Genomic DNA, 22,515 nt, shown 5'->3' with positions numbered 1-22,515 from the left:
CAGAGGCAGAACGTGCGCTGTAGGGGGCAGCGCGTGCGCAGTGACATTCCTTTTTTTTCCCAGAGTTGCGCGCGTGTAAAGGCCTCCGGTCTTTAGGCGTGGAAAAACCACACGTAGGTACTTAGTTTTTCAGGTAAGTGGGCTTTTAGTACAATGTAGAATTTTTTTTTCCACAGGTTTGTTATTTTTAAAGAATTTACAGGATGGTAAGTTTAGTTTTAGACCCCATTTTTTAAAAATTTATTTTTTTCAAAAAATTGATTCATTGTTTAAAACATTTTAAAAAACTTATTTATAGTTATTATAATCAGTGGGATGTTTTTTAAAATTTTATTTAAAGTTAAAGTAGTGTTTTGGCAGCCCATACTTTTCATGAGTTTGACAGCTCTTACTGTCAAACTCATGAATGAGTTTCCCCTCCCCTGATTGGCTGCCCAGTGCTCACCTGATCCCAGCCGGCACATCGCACTAACTACGCCGCTGGATCAGGTTAGCACAGCGCGCCGACATCTGAACCGGGCCTGTGACAGGAAATGCAAGCAGGCCCGGGCTTCAGATGTCAGTGCGCAGGGTGAGTGCAGATCGGGGGCTTGCACCCGCGGCAAGCCCCCGACACCAAGTTCTGGGCCATTGTCTGTAAAGCGCTTTGGGACATCCTGACCTCGTGAAAGGCGCATAGGAATTGTCTTTCTTACTTTCTTTCTCTTTCTCTCTTTCTCTCTCTCTTTCTTATTTTCTCCCTTTCTCTCTCTCTTTCTTATTTGATCTCCATTGCTGCCAATGAGCAAAGTCTGCAGGATCATCGCTGGTGAACTGGGAGGCACAGCGTGCCGGGAGTCCGAGAGTATCACTTATACCTAACACATGACATAGAAATACTTTCTGGAGGAAGTGGCCTCAGGTTTCACCCTGCTGGGCTGGATTCAATTAGTCCCAGATTAGAAAGCGGTCCGCTGCCTGATTTATAGTCGGTCAGCTGAGTGAGCAGAGCAAATCCACCTCCCACAACAAGAAACATCAGGCAGAATCACCGGCAACCTTTCACAATCCCCGCGCACTCAGACTCCGGCATCTTATATTGTTGCTTTTTAGTTCCCCCTGAACACGTTTGGACGAGGGGCAAAGTCCACAGTCAGTGGGTGCAGGGCCAGAGAGACCGGGAGGGACAGAGAGAAACCGGGAGGGACGGAGCGAGACCGGGAGGGACGGAGAGAGACTGGGAGGGACAGAGAGAGACTGTGAGGGACGGAGAGAGACCGGGAGGGACAGAGAGAGACCCGGAGGGACGGAGAGAGACCGGGAGGGACGGAGAGAGACCGGGAGGGACGGAGAGTGACCGGGAGGGACAGAGAGAGACCGGGAGGGAAGGAGAGAGACCGGGAGGGACAGGGAGAGACCGGGAGGGACAGAGAGAGACCGGGAGGGACGGAGAGAGACCCGGAGGGACAGGGAGAGACCGGGGGGGACAGGGAGAGACCGGGAGGGACAGAGAGTGACCGGGAGGGACAGAGAGAGACCGGGAGGGACGGAGAGAGACCGGGAGGGACGGAGAGAGACCGGGAGGGACAGGGAGAGACCGGGAGGGATGGAGAGAGACCGGGAGGAACAGAGAGAGACCGGAAGGCAGGGAAGTGCAGTTGTGGCCAAGATCAGATTAGCCATGATCTTATTGAATGGTGAAGCAGGCTCGAGGGGCCGTATGGCCGACTCCTGCTGCTATTTCTTTTGTTCTTTTGTAAAACGAATTGGATAAATACTTGAAAAGGAAAAAATTGCAGGGCTATGGGGAAAGCGTGAGACTAATTGGAGAGCTCTTTCAAAGTGCCGGCACAGGCATGATGGGCCGAATGGCCTCCTTGTGCGCTGTATCATTCTCTAATTCTATGATAAAGGACATGGCGGGGGATAGTGGGGAGGTAGAGAAGATAAAGAAGCTTGCTGTCTGTATAGCACCTCATCCCCGCTCTCAACAGCCCAGCGCACTTCACGGACAGTCTGAATGGTGCTGCCTGTTATGGGGCGGTGGCAGACACAGCAGCCATTTTATGGCAAGGGTCAGGGAAAATTCCCCATCCTTTGAATAGCACCTTTTACGGAATCAGAGGGGTCTACAGGAAGCCATTTGGCCCATCCTGTCCGTGCTAGATCAATCCATAATTAATTGTACTGCCCTGCTCTCTCCCCGTAGCCTTGTACCATCCTCTGCAGTGGCGTACTGGTTATGTCACTAGACTAGGTGAGCCAGAGGCTCAGTCAAATGCTCTGAGGATGATGGGTTCAAATCCCACGACGGCAGCTGCTGGAATTTAAATTCAATTCAATTTAATTCTGGAATTAAATGTTAGTCTTAGTAATGGCGACCATGATACCATTGTCGATTGTTGCAAAAACCCATCGGGTTCACTAATGTCCTTTAGGGAAGGAAATCTGCTGTCTTTACCTGGTCTGGCCTACATGTGACTCCAGTCCCACAGCAACCCACCCTCTGAAATGGCCTAGCAAGCCACTCAGTTGTAAACAACCGCTACGAAAAACAATAAGAATAAAACCGGACGGGCCACCCGGCATACCTACACCATATGGACTGCAGCGGTTCAAGAAGGCGGCTCACCACCATCTTCTTAAGGGCAATTAGGGATGGGCACTAAATGCAGGCCTAGCCAGCGACGCCCGCATCTCATCAATGAATAAAAAAATAAAAATATTTAGCCAACTTTCCCTTAAAGGATGCTGCTATCTCTGTCTCACCCACTTCCTGTGGTGAAACATTCCAAAATTCAAGGACTCTCTGTGTAAAGAAACCTTCCCGAACCTCTCTCCTCACTCAGTGTGACAATGTTAAAATTATAACCTCGGATCACTGACTCCCCAAGCAGAGGAGATCGTCTGTCCCCATTCACCACCTCAAAAACATTGGTCTGGGATGAGCACAGGTAGAGGAGGGCAGGGCTGGGCCCGGGTCACATGCAGAACGGGGCTGGAGAGAGAGGAGGGCAGGGCAGGGCTGGGCCCGAGTGTGATGAAATATGCCATTCATCAGGCACTGTATTCCCTGTGTTTAGTTTAGTTTCAGTTTCATTTCCTTACCTGTATTGTATTGTGTGTAGGGCTCCGCCCATACCTGGCCCCTACTTAAGCAAGCCCCAGCGTGTCTCACAGCAGTACAGCAGATCTCTGGATGAGAGACACTTCTCCAATGTGTATTACTTTCTGAGTTAATAAAAGCCTTGCTTTGCTCCGTTAACGTCGAGTCTCGGATTCATTGAGGCACATCACCGAGTCACATGGAGAACGGGGCTGGAGAGAGAGGAGGGCAGGACTGGGCCCGGGTCACATGGAGAACGGGGCTGGAGGGAGAGGAGGGCAGGACTGGGCCCGGGTCACATGGAGAACGGGGCTGGAGGGAGAGGAGGGCAGGACTGGGCCCGGGTCACATGGAGAATGAGGCTGGAGGGAGAGGAGGGCAGGACTGGGCCCGGGTCACATGGAGAACAGGGCTGGAGGGAGAGGAGGGCAGGACTGGGCCCGGGTCACATGGAGAATGAGGCTGGAGGGAGAGGAGGGCAGGACTGGGCCCGGGTCACATGGAGAATGAGTCTGGAGAGAGAGGAGGGCAGGACTGGGCCCGGATCACATGGAGAATGGGTCTGGAGGGAGAGGAGGGCAGGACTGGGCCCCGGGCCACATGGAGAATGAGTCTGGAGGGAGAGGAGGGTAGGACTGGGCCCGGGTCACATGGAGAATGAGGCTGGAGGGAGAGGAGGGCAGGACTGGGCCCGGGTCACATGGAGAACGGGGCTGGAGGGAGAGGAGGGCAGGACTGGGCCCGGATCACATGGAGAATGGGTCTGGAGGGAGAGGAGGGCAGGACTGGGCCCGGGTCACATGGAGAATGAGGCTGGAGGGAGAGGAGGGCAGGACTGGGCCCGGGTCACATGGAGAACGGGGCTGGAGGGAGAGGAGGGCAGGACTGGGCCCGGGTCACATGGAGAATGAGGCTGGAGGGAGAGGAGGGCAGGACTGGGCCCGGGTCACATGGAGAACGGGGCTGGAGGGAGAGGAGGGCAGGACTGGGCCCGGGTCACATGGAGAACGGGGCTGGAGGGAGAGGAGGGCAGGACTGGGCCCGGGTCACATGGAGAATGAGGCTGGAGGGAGAGGAGGGCAGGACTGGGCCCGGGTCACATGGAGAACGGGGCTGGAGGGAGAGGAGGGCAGGACTGGGCCCGGGTCACATGGAGAACGGGGCTGGAGGGAGAGGAGGGCAGGACTGGGCCCGGGTCACATGGAGAACGGGGCTGGAGGGAGAGGAGGGCAGGACTGGGCCCGGGTCACATGGAGAATGGGTCTGGAGGGAGAGGAGGGCAGGACTTCCCACTGAGTGCGGGGCGTTGATGAAAGGAGCACTCACCCACATGCAGACGGCAGTCAGGCTCCGGCCTAGCCAGTCGAAGGCATTAAACATCAAGAAGCAGCAAATTGGGATGAAATAAATTCCTGCAAACAGAAACAGGTATTAACAGTGCTTGAGAAACCTTCAATGCCCTCTTCCTCCCACCCACACTAAACTTGGAGTCCAGACCATTACAATCAGATGCACAGCAACACCCCACTACTCTACCCAAAACAGGAAACTGCTCCAACTGAGAAGGGCACCCTCCCCTGGCCCAGTGTGATATTTCTCCACTTCCATTCCCATTACTGCTCCATTGGAACAGTCCCATGCCCAGGAGCCCAGATCTCCTACATCCCATCCTGTACAAGTATTCCCGGACCTCATCATCTCTAGTGTGGAAAATCCACATAAATTGGACGCCGATCCAAAGAAGGAGATATTAGGAGGGTTGCCCAACCGCTTGGGCAGAGTAGGGGGGTTCTAAGGAGGGTTTATAAGGAGGAGAGAGAGGCGGAAAGGTTTAGGGAGGGAATTCCAGAGCATGGAGCCCAGGCGGCTGAAGGCACGGCCATCAATGGTGGGGCGGAGAGAGTGGGGAATGCACAAGAGGCCAGAGGAATGGAGCGTTCCGGGTGAGAAGAGTTGTACAGCTGGAGGAGGTTAGAGAGATAGTGAGGGGCAAGGCCATGGTGGGATTTAAACTCCATTGCCACTCCTACCCTCCCCCCGCCCCCCACACAAACAGCTCCCATTGCCGTTGCCCCCTCATGTTAACTTCTGCCCTCAAGCCCTACCGCCTCCTCCAAGGCTGTGGCACTAAGTTCGGAGGCACAGTCAGTTGTGTGGCTGGGGGCAGAAAGTTACAAAGGGACATTGACAGACTAAGTGAGTGGGAAAGTGCGAGGTCAGTCACTTCGAATCCAGGAATGACAAATTAGAATACTTTCTTCATGGTGAGAGTCCATGTTCACAAAGCACTAATAGCCAGTGGCCAAGTACAAAAGACAATCGAGAAAGGCTCATGGTGTTCATCTCAAGAGGGCTGGAATACAAAGGGGCGGCCGGTATGCTTCAGTAGTACAGGGTGTCTATGTATATCTTATGTTACACTCTGTGTTCCTGCCTATATACAGACCCAGTAATACAGAGTGTAACATAAAATATACATAGAATAAACTGGTCAGCAGAATTAATACCCATGGGATGAAAGGGGCAGTGGCAGCATGGATACAACATTGGCCAAGTGACAGGAAACAGAGAGTAGTGGTGAACGGTTGTTTTTCGGACTGGAGGAAGGTATACAGTGGTGTTCCCCGGGGGTCGGTTCTAGGACCACTGCTTTTCTTGATCTATATTAATGACCTGGACTTGGGTATAAAGGGCACTATCTCAAAATTTGCAGATGAGACAAAACTCAGAAATGTAGTCAACAATGAGGAGGATAGTAGCGGACTTCAGGAGGACAGAGACAGGGGAAAGGGGCAGACACTTGGCAGGTGGAATTTAACGCAGAGAAGTGTGAAGTGATGCAGATTGGTAGGAAAAATGAGGAGAGGCGATATAAACTAAAGGGTACGATTTTAAAGGGGGTGCAGGAGGAGAGAGACCTGGGGGTGTATGTACCCAATAACTTGAAGGTGGCAGAACAAGTTGAGAAGGCTGCTAAAAGCAGACGGGATCCTGGGCTTTATTAATAGCAAGTTATGATGACCCTGTATAAATCACTGGTTCGGCCTCAGCTGGAGTATTGGGTCTAATTCTGGGCACCACACTTTAGGAAGGATGTGAAGGCCTGGGAGAGGGTGCAGAGGAGATTTACTAGAATAGTACCAGGATGAGGGACTTCAGTTATGTGGAGAGACTCGAGAAGCTGGGGTTGTTCTCCTTAGAGCAGAGAAGGTTAAGGGGAGATTTAATAGAGGTGTTCAAAATTATGAAGGGTTTTGATAGAGTAAATAAGGAGAAACTGTTCCCATTGGCTGAAGGGTCGGTAACCAGAGGACCTGGAATTGGGAATAGGGAGTACATTTCAAAGTTTGCGGATGATACAAAACTTAGCAACATAGTAAATAGTGAGCATGAACATAGTAAATAGCAGACTTTAGGAGGACATAGACAGACTGGTGAAATGGGCAGACACATGGCAAATGCAGTTTAATGCGGATAAATGTAAAGTGATGCACTTTGGGAGAAACCACATGGAGAGGCAGTATAGTCTAGCTGGCACTATTTCGAGGGGGTACAACAACAGAGGGACCTGGGGGTGCATATTCACAAACCCTTGAAGGAGGCAGGGCAAGTTGATAAAGCAGTTAAGAGAGCGTATGGGATATTTGGCTTTCTAAATAGGGGCATTGGTTACAAAAGCAAAGAAGTGATGCTAAATCTTTACAAATCTCTGGTTAGGCCTCAGCTGGAATATTGTGGACAATTCTGGGCACCACACTTTAGGAAAGATGTCAAGGCCTTGGAGAGGATACAGAGGAGGTTTACCAGGATGATGCCAGGGACGAGGGACGTCAGTTATAAATATTTGAAGGGAGACTATTTCCAGGGCTATGGGGAAAGAGCAGGGGAGTGGGACTAGTTGGAGAGCCCTACCAGAGAGTGACCACAGGCGTGAAGGGCAGTATGGCTTCCTTCTGTGCTGCATCATTCTCTGATTCGATGTTACTGTATATTACTGGGTTTGTGTGTTCCTGTGTATAATTAACTTGCACTCTCTCTGACAGCCTCGTTGATTCTCCCTCCCTGTGTCCAACCCCTCTCTCTGAAGGACTGGGCTCCTCGTTCTGTACCACACCCAGGAACCTTAAGGAAGTGGCCCTAGAAATAGTAGATGCATTGCTGGTCATCTTCCAAAATTCGCTAGACTCTGGAACAGTACCCATGGATTGGAGGGTAGCTAATGTTACCCCACTATTCAAAAAAGGTGGCAGAGAGAAAACGGGGAATTATAGACCGGTAAGCCTGACATCGGTAGTGGGGAAAATGCTAGAGTCCATTACAAAAGATGTAATAGCAGAGCACTTGGGAAACAGTGACAGGATCGGACAAAGTCAACATGGATTTACAAAAGGTAAATGGTGCTTGACTAAGCTACTGGAATGTTTTGAGAATGTAACTGGTAGAATAGATAAGGGAGAACCAGTGGATGTGGTGTATTTGGACTTTCAGAAGGCTTTCGATAAGGTCCCGCATAAGAGATTAGCGTGCAAAGTTAAAGCACATGGGATTGGGGGCAAGGTATTGACTTGGATAGAGAACTGGTTGGCAGACAGGATGCAAAGAGTTGGAATAAACGGGTCTTTTTCCGAGTGGCAGGTAGTGACTAGTGGGGTACCGCAGGGATCGGTGCTAGGACCCCAGCTATTCACAATATATATTAATGATCTAGACGAGGGAACTAGATGTAATATCTCCAAGTTTGCAGATGACACAAAGCTGGGTGGGCGTGTGTACTGTGAGGAGGATGCCGAGAAACTCCAGTATGATTTGGACAGGTTGGGTGATTGGGCAGATGCATGGCAGATGCAATATAATGTGGATAAATGTGAGGTTATCCACTTTGGCGGCAAAAACAGGAAGGCAGATTATTATCTGAAAGGCAATAGATTGGGAGAAGGGGAAGTGCAACGAGACCTGGGTGTCCTTGTGCACCAGTCGCTGAAGGTAAGCATGCAGGTGCAGCAGGCGGTTAAGAAGGCAAATGGTATGTTGGCCTTCGTAGCGAGAGGGTTCAAGTACAGGAACAAGGATGTCTTGCTGCAGGTGTACAGCGCCTTGGTGAGACCACACCTTGAGTATTGTGTGCAGTTTTGGTCACCTTATCTGAGGAAGGATGTTCTTGCCATGGAGGGAGAGCAGCGAAAATTCACCAGACCTGATACCTGGGGTGGCAGGAATGATGTATGAGGAGAGATTGGGTCGATTGGGCTTGTACTCGCTGGAGTTTAGAAGAATGAGAGGGGATTTCATTGAAACTTATAAAATTCTAACAGGACTAGACAGACTAGATGCAGGAAGGATGTTCCCAATGGCGGGGAGTCCAGAACCAGGGGTCACAGTCTAAGGATAAGGGGTAGGCCATTTAGGACAGAGATGAGGAGGAATTTCTTCACCCAGAGAGTGGTGAACCTGTGGAATTCTCTACCACAGAAGGCAGTTGAGGCCAATTCACTAAATATATTCAAGAAGGAGTTGGATATATTTCTTAAGGCTAAAGGGATCAAGGGATATGGGGAGAAGGCAGGGACAAGGTACTGAATTTGGATGATCAGCCATGATCTCATTAAATGGCGGAGCAGGCTCGGGGGGCCGAATGGCCTACTCCTGCTCCTATCTTCTATGTTTCTAACCTACCCCATGTCCCATCACGAGAGATGGTTGATTTTGCATCGACGGTTACTGCCGGGAATACTCCAATGGTGACAGTAAACACCAAGGACACCAGCAACGCCATGAGCCAGATCTGGAGAGAGAGACAGAGGGAGTGTTAGTGTTACACTGGGCAATAATCAACTCGGTCCTGATACAGAGAGAGGGAGAGAGACAGAGAGAGAGATGCAGGGTGCGGTACTCAAATTATTCAACATCATATTACGTTCAGGCTGTTTTCCCGATATCTGGTGCCAAGGACTAATCTCCCCCATATATAAAAGTGGAAACAAATCAGACCCAAATAACTACCGCGGCATCTGTGTCAACAGTTGTCTAGGGAAGTTATTCTGCAGTATTCTAAATAGTAGATTACTTGATTTTCTTAACAAACATAATATCCTCAGAAAAAACCAAATAGGCTTTCTTCCAAAACACCGCACCGCCGACCATATCTATACCCTTCACACCCTCATTGAAAAACATATACACCAAACAAAAAATGGGAAAATATTCGCCTGTTTCATCGACTTCAAGAAAGCCTTTGACTCTATATGGCACGAAGGGCTCTATTATAAACTTCTTCAGTGTGGAATAGGGGGCAAAGTCTATGACCTTATTAAATCAATGTATCTGAAAAACAAATGCGGGGTCAAAATTGGAGACAAACGCACCGATTTCTTCACCCAGAGAAGAGGCGTTCAGCAGGGCTGCAATTTGAGCCCGACCCTGTTCAACATATACATAAATGAATTAGCAGACATGCTGGAGCAAAGCGAGTCACCAGGTCTCCGTCTCCTGGATGGAGAAGTGAAATCCCTGTTCTATGCGGATGACCTGGTTCTGCTGTCTCCCACAGAACAGGGATTACAGCAACAACTAGACCTACTCGACAAATACTGCCAAAATTGGGCTCTAACAGTAAATCTAAAGAAAACCAACATCATGATTTTTCAAAAAAGGCCCAGATGTCAGGAAAACAAATACCAATTTACCCTCAGTGATACCGCTATAGGACACACTATGAGCTACACCTACCTTGGTCTAACTATTACAGCATCAGGGAGCTTCAGCATAGCAGTGAATGCACTAAAAGAAAAAGCACGAAGAGCCCTATATGCAATAGAAAGAAAATTCTACAACATCCAAATCCCAATCAAAATCTGGCTCAAAATATTTGACAGCATAATCCTGCCCATTGCACTGTACGGTAGTGAAGTATGGGGCCCGCTAAATCACCAAAGCTACACTAAATGGGAAAAACACACAATAGAAGCCCTACATGCAGAATTCTGCCGAAGCATCCTTCGCACCCAAAGAAAAACGCCAACAAATGCATGCAGAGCCGAACTAGGCAGATACCCACTGATAATAAACATCCAAAAACGAGCACTAAACTTCCTAAATCACCTCAAATCTAGCTCCCCAGACACCCTTCATTTCAAAGCCTTTCAGACCCAAGAGCTAAACCCAGAAAAAAGTCCCCTGAGTCAGCTGCTACTGAAACTAAGTACTCAGCTCCGCGGACCCTGACCAGCCCCAGACCAACACAGCCGTCCAAACACCAATCCGAGTGAACCAAATCATTAAAAAATGCAAAGAAACCTACCTGGAACATTGGAACAAAATAACCGAAAGCCAAAGCAGATTAGAATGTTACCGGGCCCTAAAAAGAGAATATAAACTGGCAGACTACCTCACGACCATCAGAGACACAAAACAGAGACAGACCCTCACCAGGTACAGACTAAGCGACCACCAACTGGAAATTGAAAAAGGCAGATACAAGAAATCCTGGCAGCCTAGAGAGAATAGAATATGCGATCAATGTCTGGCCGGCGAGGTTGAAACAGAGATGCATTTCCTCCTAAAATGCGAAAAATTCAACACATCAAGAAACATATTATTCAACAAGCTAAGCCAAACAACCCCAGATTTCAAGGAATTGGATGACCTGTCAAAATTGAGATTAGTCCTAGGAGAAGGAGACAGACCATACCTAGGGGCCAAATATGTAACAACATGTCACAACCTGAGGACTGTTTAAAATTAAGACTGTTTAAAATTAATATTGAACGTACCAAATGAAGTACAAAGACTGTTTAAAATTAATATTGTTTAAAAGTAATATTGTATGTACCCAACAAATGTCAAATCGATTGACACCTACAGAATGTTGGAAAACTGTACGTTTTTGCTATGTAAGCTTTGGCAATATGGTTCTCTGTAAACTTTCATGCCAATAAAGCATTTGAACTGAACTGAACTGAACTGAACTGAGAGGGAGAGGGAGACATGGATGTAATGATATCAGCAAATAGAGATGGTATTTGCCTGTTCGATTATGATGCCTTAATAGCATAATTGCATGTATTGATTGCTTGTGCCTGACCAGCAGAGGTCATGTGACCGAGACAAGCAAGGCAGTTAGTTTAGTTTCGGTTTCGTTCTAGATGCATCACAGCATCGTGTCTCCTGTAAAAGCTGTATAAAAGAGTTGAACAGGCTTTAGATTAAAAGTCATTCTCTTTCATAAATGTCTCATCATTGAACCCACAAACAAATCAATACATGGTGTCAGAAGTGATTGAAAGAGATGAAGAGAAAAAATCCGAAGTTAAATCAGCTCTCCACAAATTAGCAAGCCAAAAGAGAACATCGTTGCTTACCATTGGAGAATAGCTAACGAAGTGAAAAATGGAAGGTTTACACCCACCGGCGACGCTTCAGTTGACAGGTAATGTGGCTGAAAATTGGAGAAGGTTCAAACAACGTGTGGGGTTGTATTTATCAGCAATCGGAGCTGACGAGAAAAGTAATAAACAGAAATCGTCACTGTTTTTACATGTCGTGGGTGATGAAGCGCTGGAGGTGTATAATAACTTCACATTCGTTGCTAATGGAGACAAAATGAAGCTAGATAAAATAATGGAACAGTTTGAGGCCTACTGCATACCTAAATGTAACGTGACGTTTGAGAGGCACAGATTTTTCATATGTGTACAGAAAATGGGTGAGACTATTGATCAGTATGTGACTGAACTGAGAAACAGAAGCAAATCGTGTGAATTTGGGGGACTGACAGACTCGCTGATAAAAGACAGACTGGTGTGCGGTATTCCAGATAATGGTCTAAGGGAAAGACTGCTAAGAGCGCAAGATCTAGACCTGGGAAAAGCCATAGCACTGTGTAGGGCTACAGAGACTGTGAAGTTGCAGGCAAAGGAGCTGTTCAGTGACAGTAGCTGCAACGTGGATGCAGTGAGAATGAACGGATACAAACCGTTTAACAAAAAGAGCGCCAATGTAAAAAAAGAGACGTGGCCAGCGAACGAAAATGAAAGGGACAATCGAAAGTCATGTAGTCGATGCGGTACACAGCATCCACCAAGAAAGTGTCCAGCATATGGTAAAACATGCAATAGTTGCAGCAAAAACAACCATTATGCCCGTTGCTGCAAGAACCAAGTGCAACAAAGCAAGGTCCATGCAGTAGATGAAAGCGACATAGAGGAGTTCAATGTAGATGTTGTGTCTGAAAACAAAAAAGAAGAAAGAGACTGGATGTTGACACTAAAAGTGAATGACATACATATTCCATTTAAATTGGATACTGGAGCACAAGTTAATGTGATATCAGAGACTGATTTTAAGAAAATTAGACCCAGACCAAAGATACATGGAATCAAAGTGAAAGTGACAGGATACTCAGGTACTGAAATACCAGTGAAAGGAAGATGCATTGTCAAAGTAACACACAAGGACAGAGAGCACACGCTAGCATTAATCGTGGTGCCAAAGGATGTGCAAGCCATACTAGGTTTAAAAGCCTGTGAGAGACTGAACCTGGTAAAGAGAGTCCTCGTTGTGGAAAGCGAAGGAGAGACAGTCTATGATGAACTCATGAAAGAGTACAAAGACCTATTTAAGGGTCTAGGCTGCATTCCAGGAGAACACACGATCAGAGTAGATAAAAGTATGACACCGGTCATACATCCATGCAGAAAAGTTCCGTTTGCTCTTCAACAGCAACTGAAGGCAGAGTTGGACAGGATGGAAAGCCTGAACGTGATTCGGAAGATAGATGAGCCAACTGAGTGGGTGAGTTCCCTCGTCGTAGTGGACAAAAAGAATGGAAAGCTCAGAATTTGCCTGGATCCAAGAGATCTAAACAGAGCAATAAAGAGAGAGCACTTCAAGCTTCCTACACGTGAGGAAATCATGGCACAGTTTGCAAATGCAAAGTATTTCAGCAAGTTAGATGCATCATCAGGATTTTGGCAGATGAAATTGGACGAAGCAAGTTCAAGACTGTGCATGTTCAACAGTCCATTTGGCAGATACAGATTCCTAAGGTTACCATTTGGCATTGCCTCAGCTCCTGAAGTGTATCACAAAACTATTCATATGATCTATGAGCACCTGGAGGGAGTTGATACATCAATGGATGACATCATAGTATGGGGAACCACGAGAACTGAGCATGACGAGAGACTGAAAAAAGTGCTGGAAGCAACAAGGAAAACAAACCTGAAGCTGAATAGAGAGAAATGCCAGCTCGGGGTGACAGAACTGACATTCGTGGGAGATATCCTTAGCAGTGAGGGCATCAGACCAGATCCCAGAAAGGTGTCCGCCATTGAGAATATGCCAAAGCCACAATGAAAAAAGGACGTGCAGAGGTTTAATGGAATGATCAACTACATGGGTAAATTCATATCCAACCTCTCAGAAAAGATGGCGCCACTGAGAAGACTAACTGAAAAGAACATAGAATGGGAATGGAATCATGAGCATGAGAAGCCATGGAGCGATCTAAAGAAACTGCTCACAGAGGAACCAGTTCTGAGGTTTTATGACCCAGCGAGACCCATCAAGATATCATCAGATGCATCACAGAGTGGGCTCGGTGCCGTTCTTCTGCAAGAATATGACTACTGGCAACCTATTGCATATGCATCGCGCTCAATGACCGACGTGGAGACGCGATATGCTCAAATAGAAAAGGAGCTGCTCTGCATCACATACGCCTGTGAAAGATTTCACCAGTTTGTGGCAGGACAAGCAATCAGTGTAGAGACTGACCATAAGCCCTTGATTGCATTGTTCCAAAAGCCACTAAATAGCTGTCCGCTTAGAATACAAAGAATGATGATCAGGCTGCAACGCTATACACTGAATGTTGCGTACACACCGGGTAAGCTGATGTATACAGCAGACACGTTGTCCAGAGCTGTAGACCCAAGTGAGCCCGCAAACACCACAATGGATGAAAAAGTGAAAGCCTACGTGGACATGATCACAAGTGCACTGCCCATAGCAGATGCAAAAATGGAGCTCATAAAGAATGAGACAAACAAAGATGAAACAATGAGACGACTGAGGAAAAGCATCTTGGATGGATGGCCCAACATGAAGCAAGACTGCTCACCTGACATGGCAGAGTACTGGAACTGCAGGGCGGAACTATCAGTGGTCGAAGACATCATCTACAAAGGAAGTAAAATAGTTATCCCAAAGAGTCTGAGAAAAGATATGTTAAAAAAGATCCATGGAGGACATCTTGGAATCGAAAAGTGTAAGAAAAGAGCACGAGAGGTGATGTACTGGCCACGAGTCAACCAAGATATGACAAATGAGGTGTCAAACTGCACAATATGCCTGAAATATCGAGCAAGCAATCCGGTAGAACCACTAAAGCCACACCCAGCACCAGACAGACCTTACCAGAAGGTAGTCGCTGACCTATTCGTATGTCAAGGGAAGGACTATCTTGTAGTCACAGACTATTACTCCCTGTATCCAGAGGTTTGTAGACTGCACACCACCACTGCAGATGCTGTGATAACATGTATGAAAGCCATATTCTCCAGACATGGCGTGGCAAGCGAGGTCTTCACAGACAACGGACCTCAGTTTTACAATGCAAGTTTCCGACACTTTGCCAAAGAGTGGGACTTTGTCCACACAACGTCAAGTCCTCACTTTCCACAGTCCAATGGTCTAGTGGAAAAATCGGTCCAGACAGTGAAAAGACTGATGTACAAGGCAAAAGACAGTGGAACTGACTTCTACCAGAGCATGCTTGTATACCGCACAACGCCGCTCGAGTGTGGTGTGTCACCAGCCCAACTCCTTATGGGACGTCGGCTAAGGTCAAACCTACCCATCCCGGAGAACCTCCTGAAAACAAAAGAGGGGGAGAAAGTGAGGAAGTTCAAAGAACAACAGAAAGAAAAGCAAAAGTACTACTATGACAGAGGAACACAAAACCTACCTGAATTCCACACTGGTGACCAAGTAAGGTTCAAAGACAAAACAAACACATGGACTCAGAAGGGAACTGTGCTGAGTGAAGTTCAACCAAGATCATACACCATTCAGACAGATGAGGGTGCTGTTCTGAGAAGAAATCGTCGAGATCTTCTCATGGGACCAGCCACAGCAGGTCAAGAGACTGATACTGTTGAACAACCTGACCACACAGCTGAGAACCAATCATCTGAGGCAACAACTCAGATTCAAGGACAATCAATCAGAAAATCCTCAAGACACGTGAAGCCTCCTGAGAGACTCATTGAGCAAATTTAAGGACTATTGTTATAGAAGGAAGTAATGTTATCTTATTCTTTCTTCAAGTTCTAGTGTATTGACATATTTCATGTGAACACACAAAGCAAGGTTAAAAAACCTTGATCATGATAATGATAATGTAAGTTCATTAAGTGTTACAGTTAAAATGCAGATTAATACAAAGTAAACATGTTGTTAGTTAAAAGTAAAATACTTTTGTTTTAAGAAAAGGAGATGTAATGATATCAGCAAATAGAGATGGTATTTGCCTGTTCGATTATGATGCCTTAATAGCATAATTGCATGTATTGATTGCTTGTGCCTGACCAGCAGAGGTCATGTGACCGGACAAGCAAGGCAGTGGAGTTTAGTTTCGGTTTCATTCTAGATGCATCACAGCATCGTGTCTCCTGTAAAAGCTGTATAAAGAGTTGAACAGACTTTAGATTAAAACTCATTCTCTTTCATAAATGTCTCATCATTGAACCCACAAACAAATCAATACAATGGAAAGAGAGAGACAGAGAGAGAGAGAGAGACAGAGAGAGAGGGACAGAGAGAGAGAGACAGAGAGAGAGAGAGAGACAGAGAGAGAGACAGAGAGAGAGAGGGAGAGAGACATGAAGAGAGAGACAGAGACAGACAGAGAGAGAGAGAGAGAGACAGTGAGAGACAGAGAGAGACAGAGACAAAGAGAGAGAGAGAACAGAGAGACAGAGAGTGAGAGAAAGACAGAGAGACAGAGAGAGAGACAGAGAGAGAGACAGAGAATGAGACAGAGAGACAGAGAGAGTGAGAGACAGAGAGAGTGAGAGACAGAGAGAGTGAGAGGCAGAGAGAGGCAGGGACGGAGAGAGAGAGAAAGGGCGAGAGAGACAGAGAGAGAGAGAGATGGAGCGACAGGGAGCGAAAGAGCAAAAGAGAGACAGAGAGCGAGACAGAGAGAGGGAGAGTGGGAAAGAGAGAGAGACAGAGAGAGAGGGAATGAGAGAGGGAGAGACAAACAAACAAAATACTTCCCACAGGGGCGGGGGGTGACGCAGGGCTCGCCAATCTCACCGACACTCTTTAACATTTACATAAATGAATTAGCAAAACTACTTGAACAATCTACAGCACCCGGCCTCACCCTATATGAATCCAAGGTTAAATTCCTCCTCTATGCAGATGACCTGGTTCTACTGTCACCAACTAAGGAGGGTCTACAGCAGAGCCTGGATCTGCTGGAATCAGTCTGTCAGACCTGGGCCCTGACAATAAACCTCCAAAAAACCAAAGTCCTCGTGTTCCAACAAAGATCCAAACATCAGGGACCCAAAATAAATCTCACACTAGGAACAACTAAAATCGAACAAACCACTAACTACACATACTTGGGCATAAAAATCAGCTCTATGGGAAATTTCAAACTGGCTGTGAATGAACTGAAAGAGAAAGCAAGAAGGGCTTTCTATGCCATTAAAAGATCAATCCAAATAGAAATCCCAATTAACATTTGGCTCAAAATTTTCAAATCAGTAATTGAACCAATTGCACGCTATGGCAGTGAAGTGTGGGGACCGCTAACACAACAAGATTTTGCAAAATGGGACAAACACCCAATTGAGATCCTACATGCAGAATTCTGTAAAAGTATCCTCCGGACTCAAAGGAAAACCGTAAACAATGCATGCAGGGCAGAACTAGGCCAATTTCCACTAATAATTACTATCCAAAAAAGAGCCACCAAATTTTGGAAACACCTAAAAATGAGCAACCCCCACTGCTATCATTACGAAGCCTTGAAATGCCAAGAGAGGACCATAAAGAATAACTCCCTCAGTCAACTAGTCCTGGGACTCAGTGAAGCAACCACTAACACTACTAACAATAACCAGCCCCAGGACAGTGACATCGTAGCAGAGAGAATTCGACCCAACACAATTGTCACTAAACAAAAGGAAAAATACCTGTCATATTTGGCAGAAACAACAAAAACCCAAAGCAAACTCAATTGCTACTTGACCCTAAACAGACAATACAACATGGCTGCGTACCTGACCATGGTAAAGGATAACAAACTGAGAAAAACCTTGACAAGATACAGACTTAGCGAACATAGCCTAGCGATCGAAAAAGGCAGACACAGGCAGACCAGGCTGCCAAGAGAGGACAGGATATGCTCTCACTGCAGTCAGGGAGTAGTGGAGACAGAGATGCACTTCCTCACAGCCTGTGGAAAATATCAGGGCATCAGGGAGAATTTCTACCAAAAATTCTCACAAATATGCCCTGAATTCAGAAATCTGAATGACGACCAAAAACTCCCATACCTACTGGGGGAGGAGAGAAGCTGTGTAGCACTGGCGGCACACTATGTTACAGCTTGCCATGAACAGAGGGACAACCAGTAAACCTAAGAAAAGAGTATACATAAATAATGCGAATGTATATTTATACACTCAGGGATATACCTGTTTATACACTGTATGAATAGAACTGCGTTTATGTGTTCAACCATAAATGTATTTTGATGCTTTGGCAACATAAGATGTACCTTATCATGCCAATAAAGCGATTTGAATTGAATTGAATTGAAAATTGAGTGGGAAGAGAGAGAGAGACAGGGAGAGAGAGACAGAGAGAGAGGGACAGACAGTGAGTGAGACACATAGTGACAGAGATAGAGAAAGAGAGAGACAGAGAGAGAGAGACAGAGACAGAGAGAGAGAGTGAGAGAGACAGAGGCAGAGAGAGAGAGAGACAGAGAGAGTGACAGATAGAGAGAGAGAGAGAGAGAGAGAGAGACACAGAGAGAGAGAGAGAGAGACAGAGGCAGAGAGAGAGAGAGACAGAGAGAGTGACAGATAGAGTGAGTGAGAGAGAGAGAGAGACAGAGAGAGAGAGAGACAGAGAGAGAGAGAGACAGACAGAGAGAGAGAGAGAGACAAATACTGCCAAAATTGGGTCCTGACAGTAAATCTAAAGAAAACCAACATCATGATTTTTCAAAAAAGGCCCAGATGTCAGGAAAACAAATACCAGTTTACTCTCAGTGATACCATCATAGGACACACTATGAGCTACATTTACCTTGGTCTAACCATCACAGCATCAGGGAGCTTCAGCATAGCAGTGAATGCACTAAAAGAAAAAGCCCGAAGAGCCCTATATGCAATAAAAAGAAAATTCTACAACATCCAAATTCCAATCAAAATCTGGCTCAAAATATTTGACAGCATAATCCTGCCGATTGCGCTGTACAGTAGTGAAGTATGGGGCCCACTCAATCACCATAGCTACACTAAATGGGAAAAACACACAATAGAAGCCCTACATGCAGAATTTTGCCAAAGCATTCTTCGCACCCAAAGGAAAACACCAACAAATGCATGTAGAGCCGAACTAGGCAGATACCCACTGATAATAAACATCCAAAAATGAGCACTAAACTTTCTAAATCACCTCAAATCTAGTTCCCCAGACACCCTTCATTTTAAAGCCCTCCAGACCCAAGAGCTGAACCCAGAAATGAGTCCCCTGAGTCAGCTGCTACTGAAATTAAGTACTCCTACTCAGCCGGACCCTGACCAGTCCCAGACCAACACTGCCTTCCAAACACCAATCCGAGTGAACCAAATCATTAAACAATGCAAAGAAACCTACCTGGAACATTGGAACAAAATAACCAAAAGCCAAAGCAGATTAGAATGTTACCGGGCCCTAAAAAGAGAATATAAACTGGCAGACTATCTCTCGACCATCAGAGACACAAAACAGAGACAGACCCTCACCAGGTACAGACTAAGCGACCACCAACTGGCAATTGAAAAAGGAAGATACAAGAAATCCTGGCAGCCTAGAGAGAATAGAATATGTGATCAATGTCTGGCCGGCGAGGTTGAGACAGAGATGCACTTCCTCCTAAAATGCGAAAAATTCAACAAAACAAGAAACATATATTTTGACAAGCTCAGCCAAACAACCCCAGATTTCAAAGAATTGGATGACCTGTCAAAATTAAGATTAGCCCTGGGAGAAGGAGACAGACCATACCTTGGTGCCCAATATGTAACAACATGTCACAACCTGAGGAACAGTGAGGGACTAACGAGCACACCCATAGCATATATAAACATTAAGAATGTTTAAATCAATACCGAATGTACCCAACGACTGTTTAAAAATTAATACTGAATGTACCCAACGAGGGTCAACGACTGTTTAAATTAATATTGTCTGTACCCAACGAAGGTCAAAATTGTTTGACACCTGCAGAATGTTGGAAAACTGTACTTTTTGTTATGTAAGCTTTGGCAATATGGTTCCACGTAAACTTTCATGCCAATAAAGCATTTGAATTGAATTGAATTGAAATTGAGAGACAGAGAGAGAGAGAGAGACAGAGAGAGAGAGAGAGAGAGAGAGAGACAGAGACAGAGAGAGAGAGACAGAGAGAGAGACAGAGAGAGAGAGAGACAGAGAGAGAGACGAGAGAGAGAGACAGAGAGAGAGACGAGAGAGAGAGAGAGAGAGAGAGAGAGAGAGACAGAGAGAGAGGGAGAGACAGAGAGAGAGAGAGAGACAGAGAGAGAGAGAGAGAGACTCACATACTCCTCAACTCTTGGGTCTAGTGTGGTGGACTATACAATCACTGACCTGGACCCCTGCGATATCAACGCATTCACTGTCAGGCAGCAATCCCCCCTCTCAGACCATAACCAAATAAATGTGTACCTTAAACTTTCTGCCCAAACTACAGACACAAAAAAGGATCCCAGTAAGCTACATAAAATAAACCAGACATACAGATGGGCCCCAGACAGTGGAGATAAATTCATCACAGCACTAAATTCACCTGATCTCACAAGTAAAATTTCAAAATTTAAAGAAAATCTATATGAGATCACCAGAGATGGTGTAAACACGGCCATAGAGGATATAAATATGATCTTCCATGAGGCAGCTGTAAAAGCCGACCTCGTGAAACAGAAGAGGAAGCGTCACAAAAGACAAAATAAAAATATGAAATGGTTTGACCACGAATGCAAAAATGCCAGAAAAGACCTGAGAAAAATATCAAACCAAAAGCATCGGCAACCAAACAATCCGGACCTACGTACTAGATACAATGAAACCCTCAAAAGATATAAACACACCATTAGGAACAAAACACAAAACTATACCCACAAAATACTCGAAGAAATTGAAAACTCCACCAATCCAAAACAATTCTGGGAAATGTGGAATAACCTGAGTACAACACAATTGCAAGCATTACCAATCCAAGATGGCGACATCTGGAGAACACATTTTGAAAACCTCTACAAAGACATCCCAATAAACAAAACAAACCCAAGTCAACATCAGGTCACAGAAAAACTCCACACATTAGAAGCAACAATTAAAGACAACCAAAACCCTCTAGACTCCCCAATCACATGGAAAGAACTGGCCACAAAAACAAAATCTCTCCACCTAAAGAAAGCCTGTGGCCCAGACAACATCAAAAATGAAATGCTAAAGTTCAGCAATATGGAGATGCAGGGTGCGATACTCAAACTATTCAACATCATATTACGCTCAGGCTGTTTTCCCGATATCTGGTGCCAAGGACTAATCTCCCCCATATATAAAAGTGGAAACAAATCAGACCCAAATAACTACCGCGGCATCTGTGTCAACAGTTGTCTAGGGAAGTTATTCTGCAGTATTCTAAATAGTAGATTACTTGATTTTCTTAACAAACATAATATCCTCAGAAAAAACCAAATAGGCTTTCTTCCAAAACACCGCACCGCCGACCATATCTATACCCTTCACACCCTCATTGAAAAACATAAACACCAAACAAAAAATGGGAAAATATTCGCCTGTTTCATCGACTTCAAGAAAGCCTTTGACTCTATATGGCACGAAGGGCTCTATTATAAACTTCTTCAGTGTGGAATAGGGGGCAAAGTCTATGACCTTATTAAATCAATGTATCTGAAAAACAAATGCGGGGTCAAAATTGGAGACAAACGCACCGATTTCTTCACCCAGAGAAGAGGCGTCTGGCAGGGCTGCAATTTGAGCCCGACCCTGTTCAACATATACATAAATGAATTAGCAGACATGCTGGAGCAAAGCGAGTCACCAGGTCTCCGTCTCCTGGATGGAGAAGTGAAGTCCCTGTTCTATGCGGACGACCTGGTTCTGCTGTCTCCCACAGAACAGGGATTACAGCAACAACTAGACCTACTCGACAAATACTGCCAAAATTGGGCTCTAACAGTAAATCTAAAGAAAACCAACATCATGATTTTTCAGAAAAGACCCAGATGTCAGGAAAACAAATACCAGTTTACCCTCAGTGATACCACTATAGGACACACTATGAGCTACACCTACCTTGGTCTAACTATTACAGCATCAGGGAGCTTCAGCATAGCAGTGAATGCACTAAAAGAAAAAGCCCGAAGAGCCCTATATGCAATAAAAAGAAAATTCTACAACATCCAAATCCCAATCAAAATCTGGCTCAAAATATTTGACAGCATAATCCTGCCCATTGCACTGTACGGTAGTGAAGTATGGGGCCCGCTAAATCACCAAAGCTACACTAAATGGGAAAAACACACAATAGAAGCCCTACATGCAGAATTCTGCCGAAGCATCCTTCGCACCCAAAGAAAAACGCCAACAAATGCATGCAGAGCCGAACTAGGCAGATACCCACTGATAATAAACATCCAAAAACGAGCACTAAACTTCCTAAATCACCTCAAATCTAGCTCCCCAGACACCCTTCATTTCAAAGCCTTTCAGACCCAAGAGCTAAACCCAGAAAAGAGTCCCCTGAGTCAGCTGCTACTGAAACTAAGTACTCAGCCGGACCCTGACCAGCCCCAGACCAACACAGCCGTCCAAACACCAATCCGAGTGAACCAAATCATTAAAAAATGCAAAGAAACCTACCTGGAACATTGGAACAAAATAACCGAAAGCCAAAGCAGATTAGAATGTTACCGGGCCCTAAAAAGAGAATATAAACTGGCAGACTACCTCACGACCATCAGAGACACAAAACAGAGACAGACCCTCACCAGGTACAGACTAAGCGACCACCAACTGGAAATTGAAAAAGGCAGATACAAGAAATCCTGGCAGCCTAGAGAGAATAGAATATGCGATCAATGTCTGGCTGG

At 45.9% G+C, this 22,515-nt stretch overlaps 1 protein-coding gene across 1 annotated transcript in view; it reads right to left on the bottom strand.

The window, feature by feature from the left end:
- Nucleotides 1-22,515, bottom strand: part of LOC147113195 (equilibrative nucleoside transporter 1-like) — a 181,968-nt gene that overhangs the window by 72,151 nt on the left and 87,302 nt on the right. Inside the window, exons 7-8 of the mRNA XM_085998105.1 lie at nt 8,759-8,867; nt 4,412-4,497 (exon numbers count right to left, since the gene is read on the bottom strand). Coding sequence (XP_085854231.1) covers nt 4,412-4,497; nt 8,759-8,867 — 195 coding nt within the window. The remainder of the gene's footprint in view (nt 1-4,411; nt 4,498-8,758; nt 8,868-22,515) is intronic.

The sequence above is a fragment of the Somniosus microcephalus genome, chromosome 9, assembly GCF_052327205.1.
Source record: "Somniosus microcephalus isolate GS21.2 chromosome 9, FLI_Smic_1.0, whole genome shotgun sequence".
In the NCBI taxonomy this organism is placed as follows: domain Eukaryota; kingdom Metazoa; phylum Chordata; class Chondrichthyes; order Squaliformes; family Somniosidae; genus Somniosus; species Somniosus microcephalus.
This window is presented reverse-complemented; position numbering and strand designations above follow the sequence as displayed.